Source organism: Pipistrellus hanaki (assembly GCF_964339955.1).
Source record: "Pipistrellus hanaki genome assembly, chromosome: 6".
Lineage (NCBI taxonomy): Eukaryota > Metazoa > Chordata > Mammalia > Chiroptera > Vespertilionidae > Pipistrellus > Pipistrellus hanaki.
In genome coordinates this window covers 48,299,012-48,323,163 of record NC_140508.1, presented here as the reverse complement: position 1 = coordinate 48,323,163, position 24,152 = coordinate 48,299,012, and the positions used below count along the sequence as shown (strand labels likewise).

General features: G+C 37.6%; 1 protein-coding gene across 5 annotated transcripts in view; it reads right to left on the bottom strand.

The window, feature by feature from the left end:
• CCDC102B (coiled-coil domain containing 102B) overlaps positions 1-24,152 on the bottom strand; it is a 134,105-nt gene that overhangs the window by 66,695 nt on the left and 43,258 nt on the right. For all 5 annotated transcript variants that reach the window (XM_084888906.1, XM_084888905.1, XM_084888909.1 and 2 more), the window contains one exon: positions 7,641-7,850. In XM_084888906.1, coding sequence (XP_084745032.1) covers positions 7,641-7,850 — 210 coding nt within the window. The remainder of the gene's footprint in view (positions 1-7,640; positions 7,851-24,152) is intronic.

Here is a 24,152-nt window from a genome sequence, read left to right as displayed (position 1 = left end):
CCCTATCATTTATGATGATAATAATATGTCCAATCACTGTGAACAGTCCCTGCCTCCTCACTCTATCATCTACTATATAGCCATGCATACTGGAGCCTCATTCCATCGGGTTGAGTGTTCCTGGCTCATGAACTATCTTTTTGGTTTGGGCACAATAAACTTTTCCTAAATCCTACTTTGGTAATTCATGGGTTTTACTCCTGATTTGTCTGAACTTTTTATATAATCTGTAGTTACATGTTGTCAGATTAGCTAAGCACTGAGCAGAGGAGCGGGGCCTTATTTCGAAGTCACTCATTGTATCATCACAGAGGGAAGACACTTTTGAAGTAGAGAATGAAGAAACAAGTGAAATGAAGCTCACCGTGGGGAAGCCTTGGATCTTCAGGCCATTGTGATAGGAAAGCACCATGAAAGCACACCCGGGATTTAGGAAGGAGAGGGGTCCACTGGATGCCTTCAAGGTTGGGCCTTCCCTTTTGGGCTTGCTGCCATACTGTACCCTGGCTGCTCATTGCAACCACTTGGGCATAAGGGTGGGGAGAGAAGGCAGCATACACCACCCCACACCTGAGTATTTTTTTGTATTTGTTTTGTTAATCCTCACCTGAGGATATTTTTTCATGGATTTTTTTGCGAGAGTGGGAGAGAGAAAGACAAAAATATGGATGTGAGAGAAGCACATCAATGGGTTGCCTCCTGCATGAGCCCCAACCAGAGCCCAGGCCGGGAAGGAGCTACAATCAAGGTACAAACTCTTGACCAGAATCAAACCTGGGATTTTTTTGGTTCCCAGGCTGATGCTCTATCCACTGAGTCAAACTGGCTAGGGCCTGAGTATTTCTTAATAATCTCTCCAAGTGATTCTAATCTGAAGCGAGGGCCGAGAACCAAGGAGGCATACCATAGTTCTCTGAGAGGCTGTGGCTACCAGTATACCCATAACATGGAAAGACTTAATGGGATGCTTATCCATAACAGAATAAGAGAAATGTCACTTGGGAACATTTGTTTTTCCTGATTTTTCCATGCTTCCCTCTCCAGTGCCTACCATAGTGCAGTGCAGTGGTCGGCAAACTCATCAGTCAGCAGAGCCAAATATCAGCAGTACAATGATTGAAATTTCTTTTGAGAGCCAAATTTTTTAAACTTAAACTTCTTCTAACGCCACTACTTCAAAATAGACTCCCCCAGGCCGTGGTATTTTGTGGAAGCACCACACTCAAGGGGCGAAAGAGCCACATGTGGCTCGTGAGCCGCAGTTTGCCCACCACGGGGTAGTGTTTGGCCTCCAGACCAGCAGCATCAGCATCACCTGGGAACTTGTTAAAATGCAAATATCAAGGCCCGGCACAGACCTGCTGAATCTGCAAATCTCAGGTGGGGACTGGTAGCCTGTGCTTTACCAAGCCCTCTGAGTGCTCTGGCAACTCACTGAAACTCAAAATTGTTGATACGACTGAGTTACGAGGATAGTGTATTCTTTCAGTGATTGACCGAGCCTCAGATTGAGAACTAGCGTGGGCCAGCGCGTAGACAGCACAGGGACTCAAAACAAGTGAACAGTGAGGGGAGGGAAGCTCGTCAGTAGATCCACCTGTTTCCTCCCATGTGGACATTTTATTTCCAATTTGAATAGCTGTGAGTCCAGCCTACTTGGATGTTCCACTTTGATTGATAGCTCCTACCACCTCTGGGTGTACAAAGAGTGAAATAGAAATAGAGCTGGTGTTAGAGTAAAGGAGGGAGAACCGAGTCAGAGACTGTGCCAGAGGTTAGGACTGCTTTTGGTAAAACAGGCAGTTCAGTACTTTCACTCCTAGGAGAATTCCTTGGTAATCACACACCATACACTTGGCGAAGGCCGCGCTGGGACAGACGGTGGACTGTGCTGCTGATGGACCAAATCCCTTGTCATAGTAAGTTAACAGCATCCCCCAGGATCCAGATGTTCATTACCATGAACTCCTTCACTGCAAATGCAGGCCACCCCGTCCCAGGACACCATGTACTCCGTGTTGCTGGCTACTCATGTGTGACATTATTTTCCAGGCAATATAAAGACAAACAGCTTAATTCAATTGAAACCTAGAGTGAGTATAATGCTTTACTTCTGGTTCACAGATGATTCAAGTAATGCTTGTCTTCGTTTCTCAGTGCAAACCTGCTCCTTTATTTCTGGGCCATGTTACAAAACCTCACAAGATTTCAGATTTATTCCAAATCGGTTTGGCTCAGTGGACAGAGCATCGGTCTGCAGACTCAAGAGTCCCAAGTTCAATTCTGGTCAAGGGCATGTACCTTGGTTGCAGGCACATACCCAGTAGGGAGTGTGCAGGAGGCAGCTGATCGATGTTTCTCTCTCATTGATGTATCTAACTCTCTATCCCTCTCCCTGCCTCTCTGTAAAAAAATCAATAAAAAATACTTTTAAAATATACTTTTAAAAAATAAAATATATTTCAGGTTTATCAGCTATAAAATGAGAATGATCAAAATACTACCCGTAGACTTTATATGATGCCATGTTTGTTCCATACCTAGCAGAAGCTGTGGTATGTACTATGTACTTAGTTAACGACATCTGTTTTCTGTATACTGTTGTTTTAGCATCATTCACACTTGGCATCGTGTGTGTGGTATTTTGTCACAGAGATATAAAATGTACATCTACTGTGCATTCAGACATAAATAAGATAGCTGGCAAGATTATCTTGAGAGTCAAATTCCTTAGGTTTTTATTAAAACAGAACAGAATGCTGGACAAAAAATAGTGTGTGGTTTGGGTGTTTTATTTTGTTTTTGTTTTTTTTTAATTTAATAGACTTTCCATTTTCCTTTTTTTTTTTTTTTTTTTTTTTTGGTCAGAAGGCAATATGACATAGGGATGGAACATGTATAGTGAATCCCCATAAAACCCAGTATAATCACACTGGAACAAAATGAGTACTTTTTCTAGACATTGAAGTAATGTAAATTTCGATTTTTTGGTAATTAATTACTGAAATATACCTGGTTGAGTTAATGAGACAGCCAATGTTTTTCAACTCAGCGTAGATAAAAACAGGTAAGAAAGCTACATTTATTTCTCCCAGGTTTTTTCCCTAAAGAAGCCTGGATTTCTATTAATAAGAATGTGGTCAATATAAGAAAACTTCCAATGCTTCTTCTCCTGTATATTTCTTCCAAATATTTATATGCATTCTGAATGAACAAATTTCATACCACTTTAAATATATTAGGTGTTGGAAACTAATACTTGTAGAAACTATTTAATATTATGATACTTAAAAAATATATACACTTAGTGGCCAGATTATTATGACCTCTGAACACATAATAATCTGGCCACTCAGTGTATGTACTTAGAGGCCCAGTGCATGAATTTGTGCATGGGTGGGGTCTGGCCAGACTGGCCAGGGGGAGGGGACATTGGCAGTTGGCCAGCCTGCCTGCTGGTCGATCAAGCCTGAAAGGGAGGGCAGTTCGAGGTGACCAGGCTGTCAGAGGACGGAAGTTGGAGGTGACCAGGCCTGCAGAGAAGGGCAGTTGGTGGGAAGACCCAGGCCTATAGGGGAAGGCAATTGTGGGGATCAGACCAGCAGGGGAGAGCAGTTAGGGGTGATAAGGCTGGCAGGGGAGGGCAGTGAAGAGATCTGATTGAGGGGAAAATTAGCCTTTTATTGTATAGGATATAAATTGAGTGGCCAGATTATTATGCATTCAGAGATCATAATAATCTGGCCACTCAGTGTATATGTATATATATAAGTGTGTGGGTGTGTGTGTGTGCATGTGTGTGTGTATGTATATATGTGTATATGTGTGTATATGTGTATATGGAATGAGTTTCTGCAAATAGAGATAAAGCTATAAAACGCATTTAACCCATATTTGGGAGAAAATCTACTCATAATCTACATGTACTGTGGATATAAATAAATAAATTTATATATTTAAACTTGTACTGCATAAAAAAATCATTTTGAAAATAATGCTTCATTCATACTTCCTTTATAACCATTGAAGCTAAAAAAAAACTAAATGTTTTTTTTTCATTAAAAGTATTACAAACTAATAAACAGCAAGTGAATAGGACAACTTTAATAAGAAGTATGAATGAGACATTCCTCATATATACTAGTTAGGAATTCAATATAATGTCATTGCCTGACAGTAAAGCAAATTCACTAAGAACTGACTTTGGTGGCCTTTCCACTTTCAGATTAATTCCTCATCTTCCCAAGATGTATCAGGTACCATTCTGTCACAATAACTTTCTGAAAATGACCCTGTATGTGACCTAAATGAAGGGATTTGGTTGCCAGAATGATTTAAGAAAACAAGTTTCCAGAGCATTTCATGAGAGACACATCGAATAGTTCACAGGGCATTACCCCATAGAATACTGACAACATTTTCCAATAACTTTTTTCTTGGAAAAGGGAATCTTTGTCTTTCAATTCACAGTGTAATTTAAAATTGAAAGGCATTTTCTTTAAAATGTATTCCCTATTATACTAAAGCCACACACAAAAAAAAGCTCCATGCGCCTACCTCTGGAGTCCCCCATGGGGTAATGCCCTGTGAAAGTCTTCCCCTCGTGTATAAGGATTTATACAAATTCCGCTGAACAATGAGATTCTCAAAATTCAAGAAATAAACAAAGTGTGTTGACATGGAGATTTCTATGATTTGGAGATTTCTATGTAGACTTATGTCTGCCATAATCACTTGTCAAATGAGATTAGATATAATATTAAGTGGTAAGATACCTTACATCTCTAGAGACTAATGATAAATGGTGCTTATGGTGCTTATGGTGATGTCTCATACATATCAGCACCTATTTCCACTGTCTTAATCATAACAGTACTTATATGCATACAGAAATATGGTAGTTCTGTGTATACATGTTACTCCTATATAATAATAGTATTTCATGTACATAGAGATGAGTTTTTATTGAAATAATGTTGGAGTTACAATATAGCTTTGTTATAACATCTCTATTCTCTGAACTGGAACATTCTATATGCAGCTTTGATTCATTTGTAATTATTCATAATTATTTTTATTCAAGGAGTCTGAATTTTTAATGAAGAGTGTAAAAATCACTAATACCCCCTCCCTGCCATCAAAAAGACATACACTTAAGGAATAGTCTGTATTTGATGAGCACACCCACTGGTCCTGTCAGACCTTTCAGAATCTTCCAGTATTCAAGTTCTGTCTAGTTCTAAGCTGAAAAACTACATGGGCCCCAAAGAGCCCAGATCTGAACCCAGTGGACCCTCTGAATGGAATAGGTCAATGGCATGTATGCCAGCTCCAAACAGGTCCCTAATGGACATACTGTATTGTTATAACATTTTGATATAGCAAGAAAGACATCAAAATTAAATAGAATAAATTACTTCATTGGTGTTTCCACTGCACTTTATACTTAGCAATCATCACAAGGTACCATTGATACTATTTACAGGTAATAGAGGGCTGGTGCATGAAAATTCATGCACTGGAGCAGGGGTCCCTCAGTCCAGCCTGCTCCCTCTCACAGTCCAGGAGCGTCAGGGACAGGAGGTGACCCAGTGATTAGGGGAAGGCAACGCCCCATCAGACCTCTGCTGCTGCCACTGCCAGCAGCACAAACCTTGCCAAGCCCTGGTTACCTGAGCCTTGGGCAGCCCTGGGGGGCTGGGAAGCCACCATCTGAGGCTTGCCTGCATCTTGGGTTGGCCCTGGGTGGGTAGGGGGCTGAAGGGACTGGGGGACTCTGGAGGCAGGCGCATGGAGTGGCTGGGCCTGCCTGGGGCCAGGTCTGGCCTTGCTGTGTGCCTACTGCCCCAGCAGGGCTGAGGAGACTGGACATCACCATTTTGTGGCTCTGGGTTCCACATCTTAGAGGGCATGACAGTCAATTAGCATATTCCCTCCTTATTAGATAGGATATCTTCCTGTACATATATTTATAAGTATATCTTCCTGTACACATGCTAGGCAGGGAGAATGGTTCACTAGCCTTCCCATCACCAGCTTCTAGAGCCATGACTGACACAGAGTATCCTATATAATAAGGGGTAATATGCAAATTGTCCACTCGACCAGGAGTTTGACAGGAGTACGACCAGGGAGTGGGGCTGGTCTGCCAATCTCCAGTGTCCCCTCCCCCCTGGCCAGCCCAGCTGAATGGGCCTGTTAGGGCAGACTGGCCAAACCCCACCCATGCACAAATTTGTGAACCCAGCCTCTAGTAATATAAATAAATGCTTGTTCTGTTCAAGTTAGTCAAAGGGAAATAGGTATTTTGGTGATTAAAACTTGTTTCATAACTGAAATAACTCTGTGCTCTCACAAGCAGAAATCTGTAAAAATTTATCTATGTTATCATATATATGTGTGTGAATGTGTGTGTGTGTATGTGTGTGTGTATATATATGTGTATATATATGTGTGTGTGTATATGTGTGTGTATATATATACATATACATACATATACATACATATACATACATATACATATATATATATATATATATATATATATATATATATATATATATATATATATATATATTATATGCCAGAACCAAACACAACACTATGAATGGTTTAGGAATCCACTTAAGAGAAAATTTTGATCACTTACTATAATATTTAACTTTAGATATTTTCATTGCCAAGTCATGAAACCTAATGCAATTTAATTTGCATTTGCAATAAACTTCTAGAATAATAAATAATAAGAAAAAGTGATAGGATATTTAGTTTTTAGAGCTCATATGAGTATGAAAAACTTATATAACTCAAAAACATGAACTTATCAGATACGTTTTTAACTTGCCATTAAAGGCACTGAATGAAAAAATATAATTGTGCATTAAGATGCTATAGATACTTTAAGAGAAGAAATAGAAACAGGATGTCTGTGTTTAGCAGCAAATTGATACTAAAACACATAATTCGCAATTCCAAAAGAATATATATATATTTTTTTTTAAATCTCATCATGGTAGCGACTATATCTATTGGATTTAGGATAAAACAATTCCAAAACAACCTGTTTCCTGAAGTAAAATTTTGGATTTAATCTAGTTTTAACATTTATGTCATAACCTATAAAAACAATTTGCACCATGACATTTAATTGACTGAAAAATAATTTTCTCAGGCTAACTAAAAAGGAAGCAGAGAAGAGTGAGCTTTATCTAAATCTAAATATTTACTCAGACATAGTACTTAACCATACTGAGAAATGCTTATTTCATAGTTACTCAAACTCATGGAAAAATATGCTTATTGAAAACTATGATCAAGTGTTTAGAAAACACAGACAAGAAGCTGTAACAGGAAACCAAATTTGCAAAAGATCCACCCCTGCTTTCACTTTTTGTTTCTTACAGAAAAGCCTGAAACTCTAAGATTTGTCATATTCTGACATTCTCATAGGAATTTTGTCACACTGTTTCACAAGCATAAGCAACATTATTTCACACCACAATAAGAAAAAGAGCAAGCCATCCAACTGCACAAAAGGAAGTATTCAGATTGGAGGTGTGTAAAAATTAAGGTGGCTTCCACCTAGACCTCAGAGACACACCCACGTGAGTGAGAACACCCATCTCTCAGGAGCGCCATACCTTGTTTTTCTCCTGCAGTTCAATTTGTGATGTCTTGAAATCAGGACCTTGGGAGTTTGCACTTAATATATCTTTCCTTTTGAGGAGTTCATCCATTTCTTTCACCTGGACCTTCAGCCTTCTGTTTTCTCTCTCCAGCCCTTGTTTTTCAATTTCAAATATTTCCCTCTGGTCCCATTCCACTGTATTTTCCACCTGCAATCTCTCTAGCTAAACACAGAAGAAGAAAGAAGAAGAAGAAGAAGAAATGGCATGTAGTATTATATTTGTAGTTGCTCAGGGACCAGCGAACAGCCTCCACCAAGAAAGGTTCATGGATATGTCATTTCCACCATTTTTCAAAGGAAAATTGTATTTGTCTAAAAAGTTGAGAACAACACAAATGTCCTGAGACCTATCCATGCTCTACATAAGTATATCTTTCCTCTTTGTTTCTTTGTCTCTGTACTCATGAACCATATTTGTCAAAGAAACACGGTAAATAAAAAACTGATGATATGCCGAAACCGGTTTGGCTCAGTGGGTAGAGCGTCAGTCTGTGGACTGAAAGGTCCTAGGTTCAATTCCGATCAAGGGCATGTACATTGGTTGTGGGCACATCCACAGTAGGGGGTGTGCAGGAGGCAGCTGATCGATGTTTCTCTCTCATCTATGTTTCTAGCTCTCTATCCCTCTCTCTTCCTCTCTGTAAAGAATCAATAAAATATATTTTAAAAAACTGATGATATTTTGCCAATGATTGCCACTCAAGTGATGAACATTTATCAGTTGAGAAGACACACATCATTTCTTGGGCAATTTCAACTGGATGGATATAGTTCATGTAATCATTCACTCATTCATTCATTCACTAGTTACTTTATTTACTATACCTTTCCATTTTTAGGCACTGTGCTAGTCACTTAGATTAAAGACAAATGAACGCAATAAAATTTATAGATTCTGTAACTCGAGTAATATAAAATATAGTCAACTGCACATGAGTCAGTGGCCAATTTGATTTCAGGAGTAAATGTTGGCAAACCATGGCCAGGGAGCCAAATCTGGCCCATGGTGTCCTTTTTTAATAGTTGGGGGGGAAATCAAAAGAACTATATACATTAAAATTATATAAAATTCAAATGTCATCTGTGTTTCCCAACTTGAATGAGACACTCTACAGAGATGGAGCATTGTCTCCAATTTGTGGTCAGCACATTAGACCAATGGCCAATGAATGGGACGTGAGCACCAACCACTGGATGGAAGTCGTCTCGGCTCCTCTCATCACCTTTCCCAGTGACTCACCGAAATTCCCAAAGCCTGCAGCATTTTATTTATACTCTGATTGAGACAGTTTAAACTTCCAGGTAAAACATGCTTTCCCCTATGAGCTATAAATATATTATGATTCCAATATGTTAGAATGTTTTGAGTCAGCCAGTAAGGTTAAACTTTTATGATATCTGACAAATGCATTGTTTTGAGTTTTGACAGAAACATCAGAGGTGCGCTTAGGTGCAGCCTTATATCTGTGGCGTACATCTTCTCTCTCTCCTAGAAGAGGAAGAATATTTCTCTGGTGTGCAGCAGCTGAAAGGATCGATTCCTCAAATATCTCAGTGAGTCAAAGTCCAGCATGAACATTTGTCCAAATACAAAAACAAATGTCAATGCGTATGGATCGATTGCGTGAGAATCTTCAATTCACCTGACCTTTTCACTGAAAAATTATTAGACATTTATGGTAGAGGAAAGAAATTCCCAAAAGATTCTGTAAAGGTCAAAGTACAGTCTTGAGCAATATTTGAAACTTAGTTTCCAATAATTATTTATGACCAGACTTCAAAAACACTTACAAGGAAAATTTTAAGTGGCTCTGGTCTAGAACCAGGCACATTTCCTTTGAGTTTCTTATAAATAACTCATTTTTACCTCAGTTCTCCTCCTCACAACACTCCAAAATAAAACAGAATGACCTCCTTCCCTCTTTCTTCAAAGGTGGTCAAAATTAAGGAGGCTTTTCGAATGGCAATTGTTTCTACTAACCTTGGATTATATATAGGATGGAAATTAAATAAACCTTAGTGGAAGCCAGGATTTGAGTCAGAAGAAGATAGAGAGTAGAACAAGAATGAAAAATTTAAAGGCATGAAGAAAAATACCAACCAGTGTTCAGGATAGTGGTATAACCTTACAAAAATCACTGGTACCAAACAAACAAACAACAAGGCTTTAAACCTGTCAGGAAAATGGCTAGCTTCTGTCGGGATATTATTAAGGAGAATAAAACCAGTTTAGAGACTTGCTTAGAAAGGTCACGGCAAGGAAAGACATTGGCTACTCTGATGCCTTATCAATTTCCATTTTATTTCTCTAACTACAGGGCATGAATTGACAATGTCTGAGCAATAATAATTGCATTGTTTATTTATACTCTTACCCTAGAGGCTCAGTTTCAAATTTCCTAAAGTGCAGCTACAGGAAACCTGCTCCTGTAATGCAAATGATCATGGCCTTTTTAAGGATGCTGGATGATTTTTAAATTGTTGGAATGATATTCATAGTGAAAATATCTTTCCATGTATTGAAAAAATGAAGCACTCCTATCATCATCTAGGGGTGTCATTATTTAGCCACATCATGTAGCTTTTTTGCTTGATTTTTATATTTTTACTTAGGATTCTAGTGTAGAGAATTGTGTTCCCGAAACTATGAAAAATAATTAAAATAGCTGCTTAATTTAAAATTATATATATATATATATATATATATATATATATATATATATATATTATTGATTTTTTACAGAGAGGAAGGGAGAGGGATAGAGATCTAGAAACATCGATGAGAGAGAATCATCGATCAGCTGCCTCCCGCACACCCCATACTAGGGATATGCCCACAGCCAATGTACACGCCCTTGACCGGAATCAAACCCAGGACCCTTCAGTCTACAGACTAGGGGTGTCGAACTCAATCAGAGAAGGGGCCAAAATCTAAAATCCAGCCTAAATCGCGGGCCGAATGGTTTACTGAACAGTCATAAACTGACAATGTCATAAACTGACAGCGGAGTGCAGTGATGACAGCGCGGTGCGGGCCACATTGCAAGGCCTGGCGGGCTGGATTTGGCCCGCGGGCCTTGTGTTTGACACATGTGCTACAGACCAACGCTCTTTCCACTGAGCCAAACAGGTTTTGGTGCTGCTTGATTTTTTTTATGGTGGCAGGCTGCATCACAAAGTGGTCAGAGTGTGAGTTTTCATTCTGACACTGCCATCTAATAGTTTGGTAGCCTTCAGCATGTTCCTTAAACTTTCTGAGACTGTTTACTCATCTGGAAAATAAGTACAATAATGTTTCCCTTCTAGACTTCATGTGCTGATTAACTAAAATCAATTACATTAAGGGCTTGTAAGGCACATGGAACCTACAATGTTGTTGGAAGTGTTCATAAACATTAGCTATAAATATCAAGTAATCAGTCTTAAAGAAAACAGAGACAATATTTTAATGGATATATTACACCCTATTTATTAATATTTAAGTCAAGGATATATACTTTAAATAATTTTATCTTTTCTCTTTTGGCTTTTTTTCCCCCTTCTATCTTTGCTTACCTCCAAATGACATCTTCCACTTTTTATAAGATACTAGAGGCCTGGTGCACGAAATTCATGCATTGCGGAGAGGGGACCTTCAGCCTAGCCTGTGCCCTCTTGCAGTCTGGGAGTCCTGGAGGGCTGTCCGACTGATCACTTACTGGGCTTAAGCCATCAATCCGACATCCTTAGCATTGCCATGGAGGCAGGAGAGGCTCCTACCACTGCCTCTGTGATCACCAGCCATGAAACTGGCTTCTGGCTGAGCGGCACACCCCCTGTGGGAGCACACTGACCCCCAGGGAGCAGCTCCTGCATTGAGTGTCTGCCTCCTGATGTTCAGTGTGCATCATAATGACAGGTCTTTCCACCATTTGGTCATTTGCATATTAGCCTTTTATTATATAGGATACTTTCATTGGTTGATAAATTCGAAAGAATAGTCTTGATTTATTACTTGTCTTATTTATTTCTTTAGTAAAGTGATTTCTGTTGTGATCAGAGAAAGCCTAAAGTCAGACACTCAAATGTGAACAAAGATAATTTTCCTAAGGTACTTGGATCCTTGCTAAGTCACAGAAAAATAACCTTAGGCTATTAGACTCATATAATTCCAGAACAACTGTTTTGTACTTGAATAGATGGATACCGAAAAATAAAAATGGCCCCAGCTGATTTGGCTCAGTAGATAGAGTGTTGGCTGGCAGATTGACAGGTCTAGGGTTTGATTCCAAATAAGGACAAATGTCTGTGTTGCAGGCTCCATTCCCAGCAGGTGGCATGCAGGAGGCAACCAATCAATGATTCTCTCTCATTATTGATGTCTCTCCCTTCCTCTCTGAAATCAATAAAAATATATTTTAAAATAAAATAAAAACAAATATAGTCCATCACTGCTGAAAATAGTTTTTCCTATACCTATCTGTGACTACCAGGTTTAAACATAGATATGAGCCAATTTTTTAAAAAATATTTTATCGATTTTTTTACAGAGGAAGGGAAAAGGATAGAGAGTTAGAAACATCAATGAGAGAGAAACATTGACCAGCTACCTCCTACATACCCTCTACTGGGGATGTGCCCACAACCAATGTACATGCCCTTGACTGGAATCAAACTTGGGACCCTTCAGTCTGCAGACTGACCCTCTATCCACTGAGCCAAATCCTTTTTAGTGATATGAGCGAATTTTTGCTAATTCATATATTTACGGAAGTTATCTATTTAACAGAATTTCCATTGCTTAAATATTTAAAATACAGATGAACTTTTAATAATATTCCAGAGAAACATCTTACTCTGTTAAAGAAATAACTGAATTCCACATGAAGTTTAGAGGGTACTAAATTTCTTCAAGTAATAACTCCTGAAAGAATCATTGTGTGAAAACTGGGTTTATCTTATAAGTATTAGCTTGGAACATATAAAATATAGTCAAATAAAGAACTCATCAAATCTGTTTGGCTCAGTGGATAGAGCATTGACCTGCAGACTGAGGGGTCCCAGGTTCTATTCTGGTTGCAGGCACATCCCCATTGGATGCAGCTGATCAATGTTTCTCTCTCATCCATTGATGCAGCTGATCAATGTTTCTCTCTCATCCACGTTTCTAACTTGCTATCCCTGTCCCTTTCTCTCTGTAAAAAATCAATAAAATATATTAAAAAACAAAAACAACACACCAAATCATATTCCAAATGAATATAAACAGTTGTGCCCTCATCACATTTTGGTTTTACTTTTTCTCACAACCTCATAGAAGATTGAAATAGAAGGCCCCTTTCCATTTGACATGTACTTTATCTTTCCCCTTTTCTGTTCAATCAAGTATTAGTTATTGGCCACCTACTATGAACCTGGCACTATTGCAGACTGAGCTTAAGAAATCTACCAAACGGACAGGTTTCTTCTTTACCGTTTCTGTCATGTCATGAACATGGTTAATCTGGGATTTTGGCCTAAGAATAGAGATATGACTGCTCTCTGTTCATAAGAAAGCATGTTTTGCAAGGGAAATATTTTGATAATAGGAAATTTCTCAATCAAATGCCTCTAAGGTAAAAACAGCATATTTCTCTTTATTGGAAATTTTAATCCTCATTGAATGCCACTAGACTGGAACAGTTTTAGTAAAGTAGTTTTGAATTGGAAGCATTGAGAGTGATAGTTGAGATGATGTGAAATGTAAATAGCACATTAATATGAACTTGCTAAATTCACTTGCCCTGTGGAAAGCAGTAAACAGAATGGTGAAGGAATTGGACAGAACGTAAAGGCCAAAGGGTCAGGAAAAGTCCCAGATACAGGAGTGTGTGCCCTGAGCAGGGTAAGTCCCAAAGAACATCACAGTGGAGGCCTCACGTAGCCTGAAGGCATCGAGGAAACGTGTTTCCGATTTTTACTTCTAGATAAACAGAGTTTTTAGGATTAGTATGGTCTAATCTTTAATTAAATATTGCCTGAAGCTGCACATAATTACTATAGTATAAAACTAAGAAAAATCACATTGGAATATATTTGATTAGAGCTAAAGTATGTTATTTAATTTCATTTAAAAAAAATTAGTGCAGGCACTGGTAATAAGGAAAGATCTTACATTTCTCCAAAACATCATAAATTTAAATGTCTTTCTTTGTTTTCTGATTCAGTCCTTCTCTATTAAGCATGAGACAGTTGCCTGCACTCTTGTCAAAACCAAAGTATTCATTTAAGGAAAATATTTGAAAATGTTTACCTCTTCCTTCAAGCATGTATAAAAGAGCTCAATGTTAATATTTTTCTTGAGGCAAAGAGAAATGTATGCCTATTATTTTTTTTCTAAGGGAGGTTTTCATAAAAAATCTGCATCAATTTATGTTCTTTATCTGAGTAGTGATAGCAGTAGCTGATAGAATAACAGATTATAAAAACCCTATTCAAAAACCTACATAAATTGGAAGAAACCACTCATAAATTCCATTTATATAAAATGTCCTAACCAGGCAAATCTATAGTATTAAATTACATCAGCGATTACCTAAAGCTATGGGGATGGGAGGGACAGGCGAAGTGGCTGCTAATGGATACAGGGTTTTTCTTTGGGGAGTGATGAAATATTCTAAAATTGATATTGGTGATGATTGCACAACTGTGAGTATATTAAAAACCGCCGAATGATGTACTATTTAAATAGGTTAACTGTACAGTATGTGAAATAAACCTCATTAAAGGCGTTAAATATATGTAAAGAGCAAAGACTATTCTAATCAAAAGAATTACAGCAATTATGCCTTCTAATTTAAATCTAAATCTCAAAGAACTTCTGTTTAGGAGCATTCTTAAGCAATCTGAAGCCCAACTGAGGTGCTGTCATTTGTCTCACTGGTACCACTATTTCAGTAAAAACCCAAAAGCCCAAGTCACTCACTTCTCTCAGTATTTTGTCACTTAACATTGAGATTGTGATTCAAAGTGAACTTGAGAATTTCACAGCTCCCCAACTCTATGTTAATATTAAAATGATGGTTAAACCTATGACTTGTTTTATTGCACGCATATGATGCTATTTACTTCTTATGTAAACAAGATATTCTTGGAAACACTCTGTCTTACCTAACTTTCAGGTTTGTGACTGCATCCCTGCTCTCCCCTAGCATATGGCATTTTGAAATCTTTGGAGGCTGGAGCCAGAGTTGTGCAAATCTTTTCCACAACCAAAGAGCTGACAAAACCACTTTTCCTCTTTGCAACTTTGTGTCTTTTTGTGTATATAATGTGATATCTTAGAATCAGCAAAAGCCATCTCTAACGGGGGAAGGGAGAGGAGAACAATGGAAAATAGGCCAAAGTCTAATCTTCCAAGACTTTTCTTCCCTTGCCCTAAGACATTCATTATCCACCTTCATTAAGTCCATTCTCAAGAACCCATTGACCCCTCCTCACTAAGGCATACCCTGGAGCATTGGAGGAGGCCCCCAAAGGGTCTCAGTCCTCAAAGGCATTACTCCCCGGGGAGGAGATAAAGGGCAAACAATTCCTCCTGAGAGATGTAACAGTGTGAACCTTTCAGGGCTATGCAGAACAGCGCCACCTGGCGGGATTTCGGAGGTCGAGCGAAGGGAAGGCAGAGGACCATGAGTAAATTCAGGTTTTACAGAGCCTGAATTATATCTACAATGTGGGGACAGAGCAAATTAAGAGTGAAAATAAATATTTATTTAAAATAAGAAAACAACAATTCACAAATATTAGAAAGCTGTCAATACCATAAAATATCACAAATATTAAAAATAATATTGACATTAATAGCAATAACTACTTAATAACTAAAAATTGGATTTCCTCCAAATTTGGGATGTGTATCAACTTTTAGAATGACTTATTTTATAATAATACTTTTATATATAGGGGTTAGTCTTCCGGAATAATTGATCTTTTTCATTGAATGAAAGTGAGATAAACCCACAGCATAACACACAGGCTTTTGTGCTCTTTGGAATATTCACTCTTTGAAGCTTGTAATCCACAAATATAGATTTTCTAAAAATGTATCTTTCATGTGACTTTATTTAATTAAAAGTATGGTACATTATCAAATATATTTCTGAGAGGAAAGAATTTTGACTGGGTATACATAATAAACAAATCCATAAAAATATTTCGCTATATACCAACTGCATGTACACTTGGCAAGGAAGACCCCAAATTTTTCCACAACTACTTCCAACAGAAAAGAGGACCAGGGTGTTGGAGAGAATGTCAGAAAGGAAAGAGACAGAGGTTTAAACAAGTGTGTCTCAGTTATCTTACTTTTGCAAATGACATCAAAACATATGGTCATATTTACATCTTGTGAAGACTGCTGCCCAGGTCTAGGAAGGGGCCCATGTGTGACAGGGGACTGGACCTTAAATTTCTTCAGCTTCCCAGGTCACCTCTGCATAGGAGGAATACTGATTATTCTCCTCTGTAACTGGACGTAGTTTACTTCCAGAAAACTAAATCACCTAATATCAAGTACCTTTCTTTTAGCACAATCTTTTTTCTACCTTACATAACAAAATTATTTTTAACTCATTATTGTAATTAATATGAAAAGCAAGTCAAATAAAGTATGTATTTCATGTCATAAGTGATGTTACTAACTATGAGTATGCATAGCTATTTTGGTACCAATAATACAACCAACAAAAAAGAAAATTTTGTTGAGTAGAAAAAAGCCAGGACCTGCAGTGAGGAGATCTAAATCAGATCATAGATAGATAGATAGATAGATAGATAGATAGATAGATGATAGATAGATAAGGTATTGATAGATAGATAGGGATGGATAGATGGATGAATGGATGAATAGAAGGATGATGAATGGATGGATGATGGATGGACAAATAGAAAATTATAGGTAATAGATAGATGATAGATAGATAGATGATAGATAGATAGATAGATAGATAGATAGATAGATATTCATCATAAAGAAATGCCTAATGTGATTACAGAGGCTAACCATCCCCAAGATCTGTAGTCCGTAAGCTGGAAACCCACGAGAGCCAGTGATGTAAATTCTAATCCAAGTTAAAAGGCCTGAGAACTAGAAGAGTTTCTGGTATAGTTCCAGTCTGACTCCAACAGGCTCAAGACCCAGGAAGAGCTGACGTTTCAGTTCAAGTCCAAAGGAAGGAAAAATCTGGTGTCCTAGCTCAAAGGAGGTCATGCAGAAGGAATTCCCTCTTACGTGTGCAATGGTCAGGCACTTTGTTCTATTCAGGTCTTCAACCGGTTAAATGAGACTCACCCATCCTAGAAAGGGCAATCTGCTTTACTCAGGATACCGATTCCACTATTAGTCTCATCCAAAAACACCCTCACAGAACCCAGAATAACTTTTGATCAAGTATATGCACACTCCTTGGGTGGCCCAGTCAAGTTGACACAAAACTAGATGGGGATCACCATGGTCTCTCTTCCCCTCTCCCAGCTCTGTGATCTGGTGCTTCAGAGCAGCAGATCTCTTTCAGGATGCACATCAGAATAATGAGCCTCTGAAAACCTAGTTCTATGAGAAGCACTCACTCCCCATCTAATAAATCAAAATCTCCAAAGAGAAACCTGGACATAAGTGTTTGTTTGTTTAACTTCACATAAATCTAGTGAATTCTGCTAATTTGGTACATCTGCATTAAAAGATTATTTTCAATTTTTTAAATAACACTCAGATTATCCATGTGAGAACCTTCATCAGATTCCTTCAGAGCCTCATTTTATACACATCAGATGTTTTAAAGTGAATATAGAATTATATCTTTCATTGATTTTGATCATCATGACTTCAGAACTATATTACAAAGGGAAATTGCCTCCAGTGACAATTACATATTCTAAAATGCATTTCAAAGGATACTTGTTCTAGTATGTCATCTGTGCCTCTTCAATCCTCCCATATGATCCTTATGAAAATACCAGCTAAATGAGCCTTCTGTCTTTATTTCTTAACATGCACAAAGACTACTGATATCGATAGTAATTAGGAAGCACCACAGGCCTGGAGAACTGTCACCCATGCTCTGAGCCTCTACCACCTCCAGAGCCCCTTTCTCATGAGAGCAGCTAAACTGAGTTCCTCCCACATAACTTCCCATGTGTTGAGCTGCTGTCCTGGATACAAAGCTGAGCATGCCTCATTCAAACCCTGCTATCTACAGGGTAGTCAGTGGCCTCTGAAATAATCTAAGGCAGAAACTCAATTCAGCAAGGGGCAATAATGAAAAGATACCAAAAACCACACTAAGACCTTCCAACAGATGTTTATTATCTATAACTGACAAAACTTGAGAGCAACCAAAAAATCCTTCAGTAGGTGAAAGGATAAGTAAACAGTGGCCCATCCAGACAAAGAATGAGCTGTCTGGCCATAAGAAGACATGGAGGAAAATCAAATGTACATTATTAAGTGAAAGAAGCCAATATTCAAAAGTTACATATGACATGATTCCAACTATACAACATTCTGGGAAGGCAAGTCCATGGAGACAGTAAAAAGGTTGGTGGTTACTAGAGGGTAGCGCTCAGGGAGGGATGAACAGGCAGGAGGTCAGAGGATTTTTAGGACAATAAAAATGCTATGTGTGTTTCCATAACAATGGACACATGTCATTATACTTTTGTCTAAACCCATAGAATGTACATCACGAGTGAGCCCTTAAGTAAGGGATGGACTCTGGGTGATTAGGATGTGTCAGTGTATGTTCATTCTTGGTTAAAAAAAAAAAAAAAAGTAACATTCTGGTGAGTGAGTTTGATAATGAGCAAGACATGATAGAGGCACTGCTAGGGGCATGAGATATATGGAGAACTGATTATAGAGGTTCCCTAAAGATAAACATAAACATGCCATGTGTTCCAGCAATCCCAATTCTGCTATATATCCAAAATAACTAAAATAGGCATCTTTAAATCATGTCTGCATCATAAAGTTCCTGCAGCATTATTCACAATAGCCAAATGTCCATTGACAGAAGAATGGGTACAAAAAATGTGAAATATCATTCAGACTTTCTGTTGCAATATGGATGAACTTAGGGAACATTATGTAAGTGAAATACGTCCATCACAGAAAGACAAAAACTATATGATTTCCACTTATATAAGATATTTAAAATAGTCAAATACATAAGGGGGTGGTGGAGGAGAAAATTGATTTTAAATGTGTGTCACGCCTCTATTATGCAAAATGAATAAGTTCTAGAAATCTACTATACAACATAGTATGTATAGTAAAAATATGGTATTGTGCACCATAAATAATGTTAACAGAATAGACCTCATGGTAAATGTCTTACCACAACACACACACACACACACACACACACACACACACACACACACATGCACACACGCACATGAACACAAGAATACAAGGAAATTTTTGGAAGTGATGTATATATTTAGTACCTTGGTTGCAGTGATGGTATCATAGATGTGTGTATATATTCAAAGTCATCAAAATGTATACTTTAAGAATAGTATATATGATGTCAGGGGCCTGAATTCCTGACTTTGCCTGCACATATTTGTCCATGGAAGCTATGGGAAGACGGGTGCCTGGGAGCTGTGCAGTGCTGCCTGCTGGGAGAGGAGGCACCCACAGCTGGCAGGGGCTGTGCCAAAATGTAGGTGCACAGGGACTTTTTATTTCCTGGAAATGAGAGGAGGGGATCTAGGGATGCAGGGTGTGTCCGCTGGCTCCAGCCCCAGTGACCCAGGAAGCCAAGCCAGGCCAGAGAGCAGGGAGCAGGCGAGAAGGCTTGGCTTCCTAGATCGCTTCCCACCCACTCTCCCACCGGCTCCATGGCTCCAGATGGCACTGCCATCTTTGTCGTGTCAATTTGCATATCCCTTCCTTATTGGCTGTGGGTGCCACCATCTTTATTGGGAAGTGATGATTAAATTGCATATTACTCTTTTATTAGATAGGGTGCTTACCTTAGATATTAAAACATCTAATTTCAACCTACCTTTTTCTTTATTATTTTATTCTTCTACAAGTAAAGTAGATTCTGAATAGCCTAATTTTCTTTCAGAATTCTTATAATAGCCTTAGAGTTAAGCAAGTCATCTCAGCTCTGAAGGTTACCTTAGCAATGTCTATAAATTATCCACTATTAGTTCAATTAATTCTGACTTCTGAAATTTAGTGCTTGTATTATTCTTAATTATGTTTGTTAAGAAAGGTCTTGAGGCACTTCTATTAGCAAAGTGGTATCTGTATGTTTCACTGTTCTTATACATTTACAGAATTCTAATGTGGTGTTTCATCAGCCTCACTCTCTATCCTGATAAGCTAATTTAGGTTTTGCAAAGAACAAGCTTACAGATTTTCATGATGGATAGGATGTTGGGGTGAAGGTTCACTCCAGCGCCCTGGAGAATCTAAAATCCCGAGGGATGCAGAGCTAATAAATGACAAGTCTAGGATTTCCATTGCTCTCCTCATACGATAGCCATGGCCCCCATTCAAAAATATAAGCCCATAGAACTAGAGACAGAAGTCCTAGTCACCACCAGCTATAACCACGTTTGTTCAGCACTGGGTGGAGAGAGGGGAATGGAGCAGGCCTGAGCTCCATTATCATGAAGCTGGCATTCACTGGGAAAGGCATACAGTGAATATATACATTTGATAAGGTTTTTAAAAATCTCACCCACTTCTTTGAGGAAAAAATATTAAGAGAAGATTTTTTTGGACTAAATCCATGCCTCTTTCTAAAGGGATGTGTACACTGTGAAGGATAGCACCATATGACTGGCTTGAGGAAGATGAGAGAGCTGTGTGGACTTTCTAGACAAAAAAAACAGGGTGGACCTGGGTATTAGTCAGGATTCTCCTGAAAAACAGAATTAATAAGGTATCTATATATGGATATCTATATATGGATATCTATATATGGATATCTATCTATCTATCTATCTATCTATCTATCTATCTATCTATCTATGGTGTCCCAAAAATGTATACACACTTTAATAGGTGATAACTCAATTTTCACTCCTTTTCTGGTTTAACTGACTTGAAATAATGTGTGAAGACAGACTAAGCTTTGAACAGAGAAACTGTATCCTGAAGTGCCCCTGGACTTTTTTTATGGGTATATATAAAATTTAAAGCTAAGGTGCAAAACCAGCAACAGCCAATGAATTGAGGGTGTACACATACCAAACAAAATGATTCTCTTTTTACTCCCTGCATTTATTTATTCATTAATTTATTTTTTTAGCTCTTTATTGTTGAAAGTATTGCATAGGTCTTGATGTTTGCAATCCCATTGCTTCAAATTATCAGCAGTGCCTGGACCAGAATGGTCATCAGTTTGAAAACGTATTGACAAAATAGTTATTAATTTCTGTAGGTTCTTTTAAATTTTAAAAATGAACTATATGTTAATGAACACTGACTTTATACTATTTCAAAGTGTGTACACATTTTTTGTGGAGGGGACATCCTGTACATATAAAGAGAGAGACTGAGGTTTATTATAAGAACTGGCTCCTGCAGTTACAAAGCCCAGAAGTCCCAGGTCCTGTCAATCTGTGGTCTGCAAGCTGGTGAATAAGGAAATCTGGTACTTGCATTATGTAGGAGTCTGAAGACCTGAGAACCAGAGGGAGGGGGAGAGGAAGGATGAGGGAAAGTGGGACAGGAGGAGAAGCAAGAGAAAAATCATGTACGTTCCAGGACCTCCTCCTGTCCCTGCTCGTGTCATATGCAGAATAGCTCCCATATGTTATCATTTTTTGTTTCAAAGTAAAGGTATCCATGTAGAGTTTTAGCTACATCTAATACCTAGTACTAACCTTAGTTCCACCAAATCAGAAAGGTGCACAAGGTATTTAAGGCTTCAATGTCAGCTGTTAGTACCGCGATAAGCCCCATGAAGCCTGTGTCTCTAAAAGCATTGATTATGAAATTTTATAAAAGCATGTTTGTTGTAAATTATGAACTACTAGGAACATTGTTATTATCACAAATAGAAGACTTCTAAATGAAACCCTTAAAAAGAAACCAGGCAAAAGCATAACATTTTCAAAGAAGATTAATAAGTTACATTTCATTTCAGCTTGACGCCAGTTTTTAAATGTTAGCAGTGTTCTCTGCATGTGGTAACAGACATATCTTCCATTATGGAGAGAATGAGAGTCATTTATCATCAAAGCTAGGTACAAAAGTTATTTGTATCATTATCACTTACATTTGATTTTCTAGATGATGAGATTTCATAAAAATGATCATTTCAGCACACTTGGAACTCATCATCTAATCCCAAACCAATATTTACAGACTTGCAAAGGAAAAGCAAAATAAGTATTAAAGTCAGCGTGGGAATATAATTTTCAATGTAATCATCTCTGCTACTTTTTGTCTGGGTTGCATTTTAAATCCTTATTAGATTTTACAATTATATTCTGTATTTACTCTTCTCTACATGTTAGTGATTTAAGAATGACTTCCCTCTGAAGTATACCAGACTTTCAAATACATTTTTAAAAATCTTGGTCTATTAAACACATTGGTTTCCAACTCTTAAAAATTACTAATCTTTCCACCAGCAATTCTTTGCCAGGCATGTTGTTGCTTCTAACAGTTTCAGCATCTAAAAAGGAATTACACTATATTCAAATGTTTTTGTACAGTAGATGAAGAGCTAGAGTGAAAGCAAAGGTTATTTTCAAAATTTTTGAGAAATGCAGTTAAGTAAGGAGAATCCATATGAAGTATGATACAAAGGATGTACCATGACACCATTTTTGATAAGTCAACTGTACAAGAACTTTGAATATTTCACAATTATAATTACTTTAAAATGCCATTTCTAAATGTACCATAAAAATCTTGCTCTGTTATCTACTATAAAACAACTAGAGTGCCGATGCAAGAAATTTGTGCAAGGGACTCTGCCCTTGCAGCCCTGGCTTCATCCAGAAGGTGGTCTGAAAGGATGTCCAGAAGGACATCCAGAAGGTCATTTAGCTGTCCAGTCTAATTTGGATATTATGCTTTTATTATTATAGATTAAACAACATATATATGAACAATAACGGGTGAGTAAATATTTTTATTTATTCTGATTTAAAAAAAAAATTTTAAAGGTATAATATTTTATAAAAATAATTTAAATATATGCCCATACCACATATATATCTTTACAAAGGCCCCAAGAATAGCACAAATTCCTTTTTTAGGAAATGGAAAGAGATAGTTTTAAAAATAATATCCACATAAATAATTCAAACAATGTTTTTTTTTCTTTATGTCTGTTTAAGTTAACTTTCCATCATCTACAATAAAAACTTTTTTCATTCATTGTCACATTCACTCATTGCTCAAATTCATAGTTCATCTATATGCACCCAAATGTCTAAATAGTTACAGTCTCCAAGGCAATTTTGAGGGTGTTTTTCTTTTTTTCTGTTACAACAACTCTGTCCTTATTTTACCTGGTAAAAAGATCACATATGTATTAATACATTAATACATTATATATCAAAATATAAACCCAATTTACCTGTAAAATTCTACATTGGTTTCACTTTTTTCTCTCATCTATAAAGCTTTGTTAAACAATTCAAATACACATTTTCAAACTTGATGCCAAAAATATCATCTTTGAATAGAAAAAAAAGTTAAACATTTAAAAATATACATATGACTTTGTAAGCCAATTCAAAAACCATGACTGTTTTCAGAAACAGTTGCGACATAAATGTTTAAAAAGTAGTTAGGAGACTAACATTATCAAGTCTGCACTTCCCACTAGTGGCAACATATAGTAAGTGCATGTTTCTTTTAAAATTAAAGACCAATTCTATCTTAGGTATTAGCTTTCTCAATTAAATTTAGAGCCCATTATATTATAGAACAAATACACATACTCTCTAAGAATAACGTGAGTTTTGTGGGTCAACTATTTCTCCTGGATAAAACTAATTTACTGTCAAGGTTCACACCCAGAGACATGATTAGTTAGCTACCTGAGAGTCCATATATAAAGTGTGTGTGTGTGTGTGTGTGTGTGTGTGTGTGTGTGTCCAGAGTTTAAGCTAGAAACAAAGCCACTCTGGCGATCAAACATGCATCCATTAGGGAGAAATAAGCTAAAAATAGCTGGTTAGCTTTAATTGTTTAATTTACCCCTCGTTGAGAAATGTTCTCAAATTAACTTTCTGTAGTTCTCACTGAAATTATTTTTTCCTTATACCAGTAGATGATTTTCAAGCAAGCAACATTTGTTAAGAATATTAGGAAAAGTTCTCCCTCCTTTCTAATCTTAGTGGTTCTCAGGGTGACAGAGCTGACTTATTTCTGAACCTGTGCACAGAGGTTACCGTGCCTTCTGGCCATTGGGGCGCCTTGTCTGTCCCATAAGTAAGGCTTTACTCTGCCATCTAAGGTTCC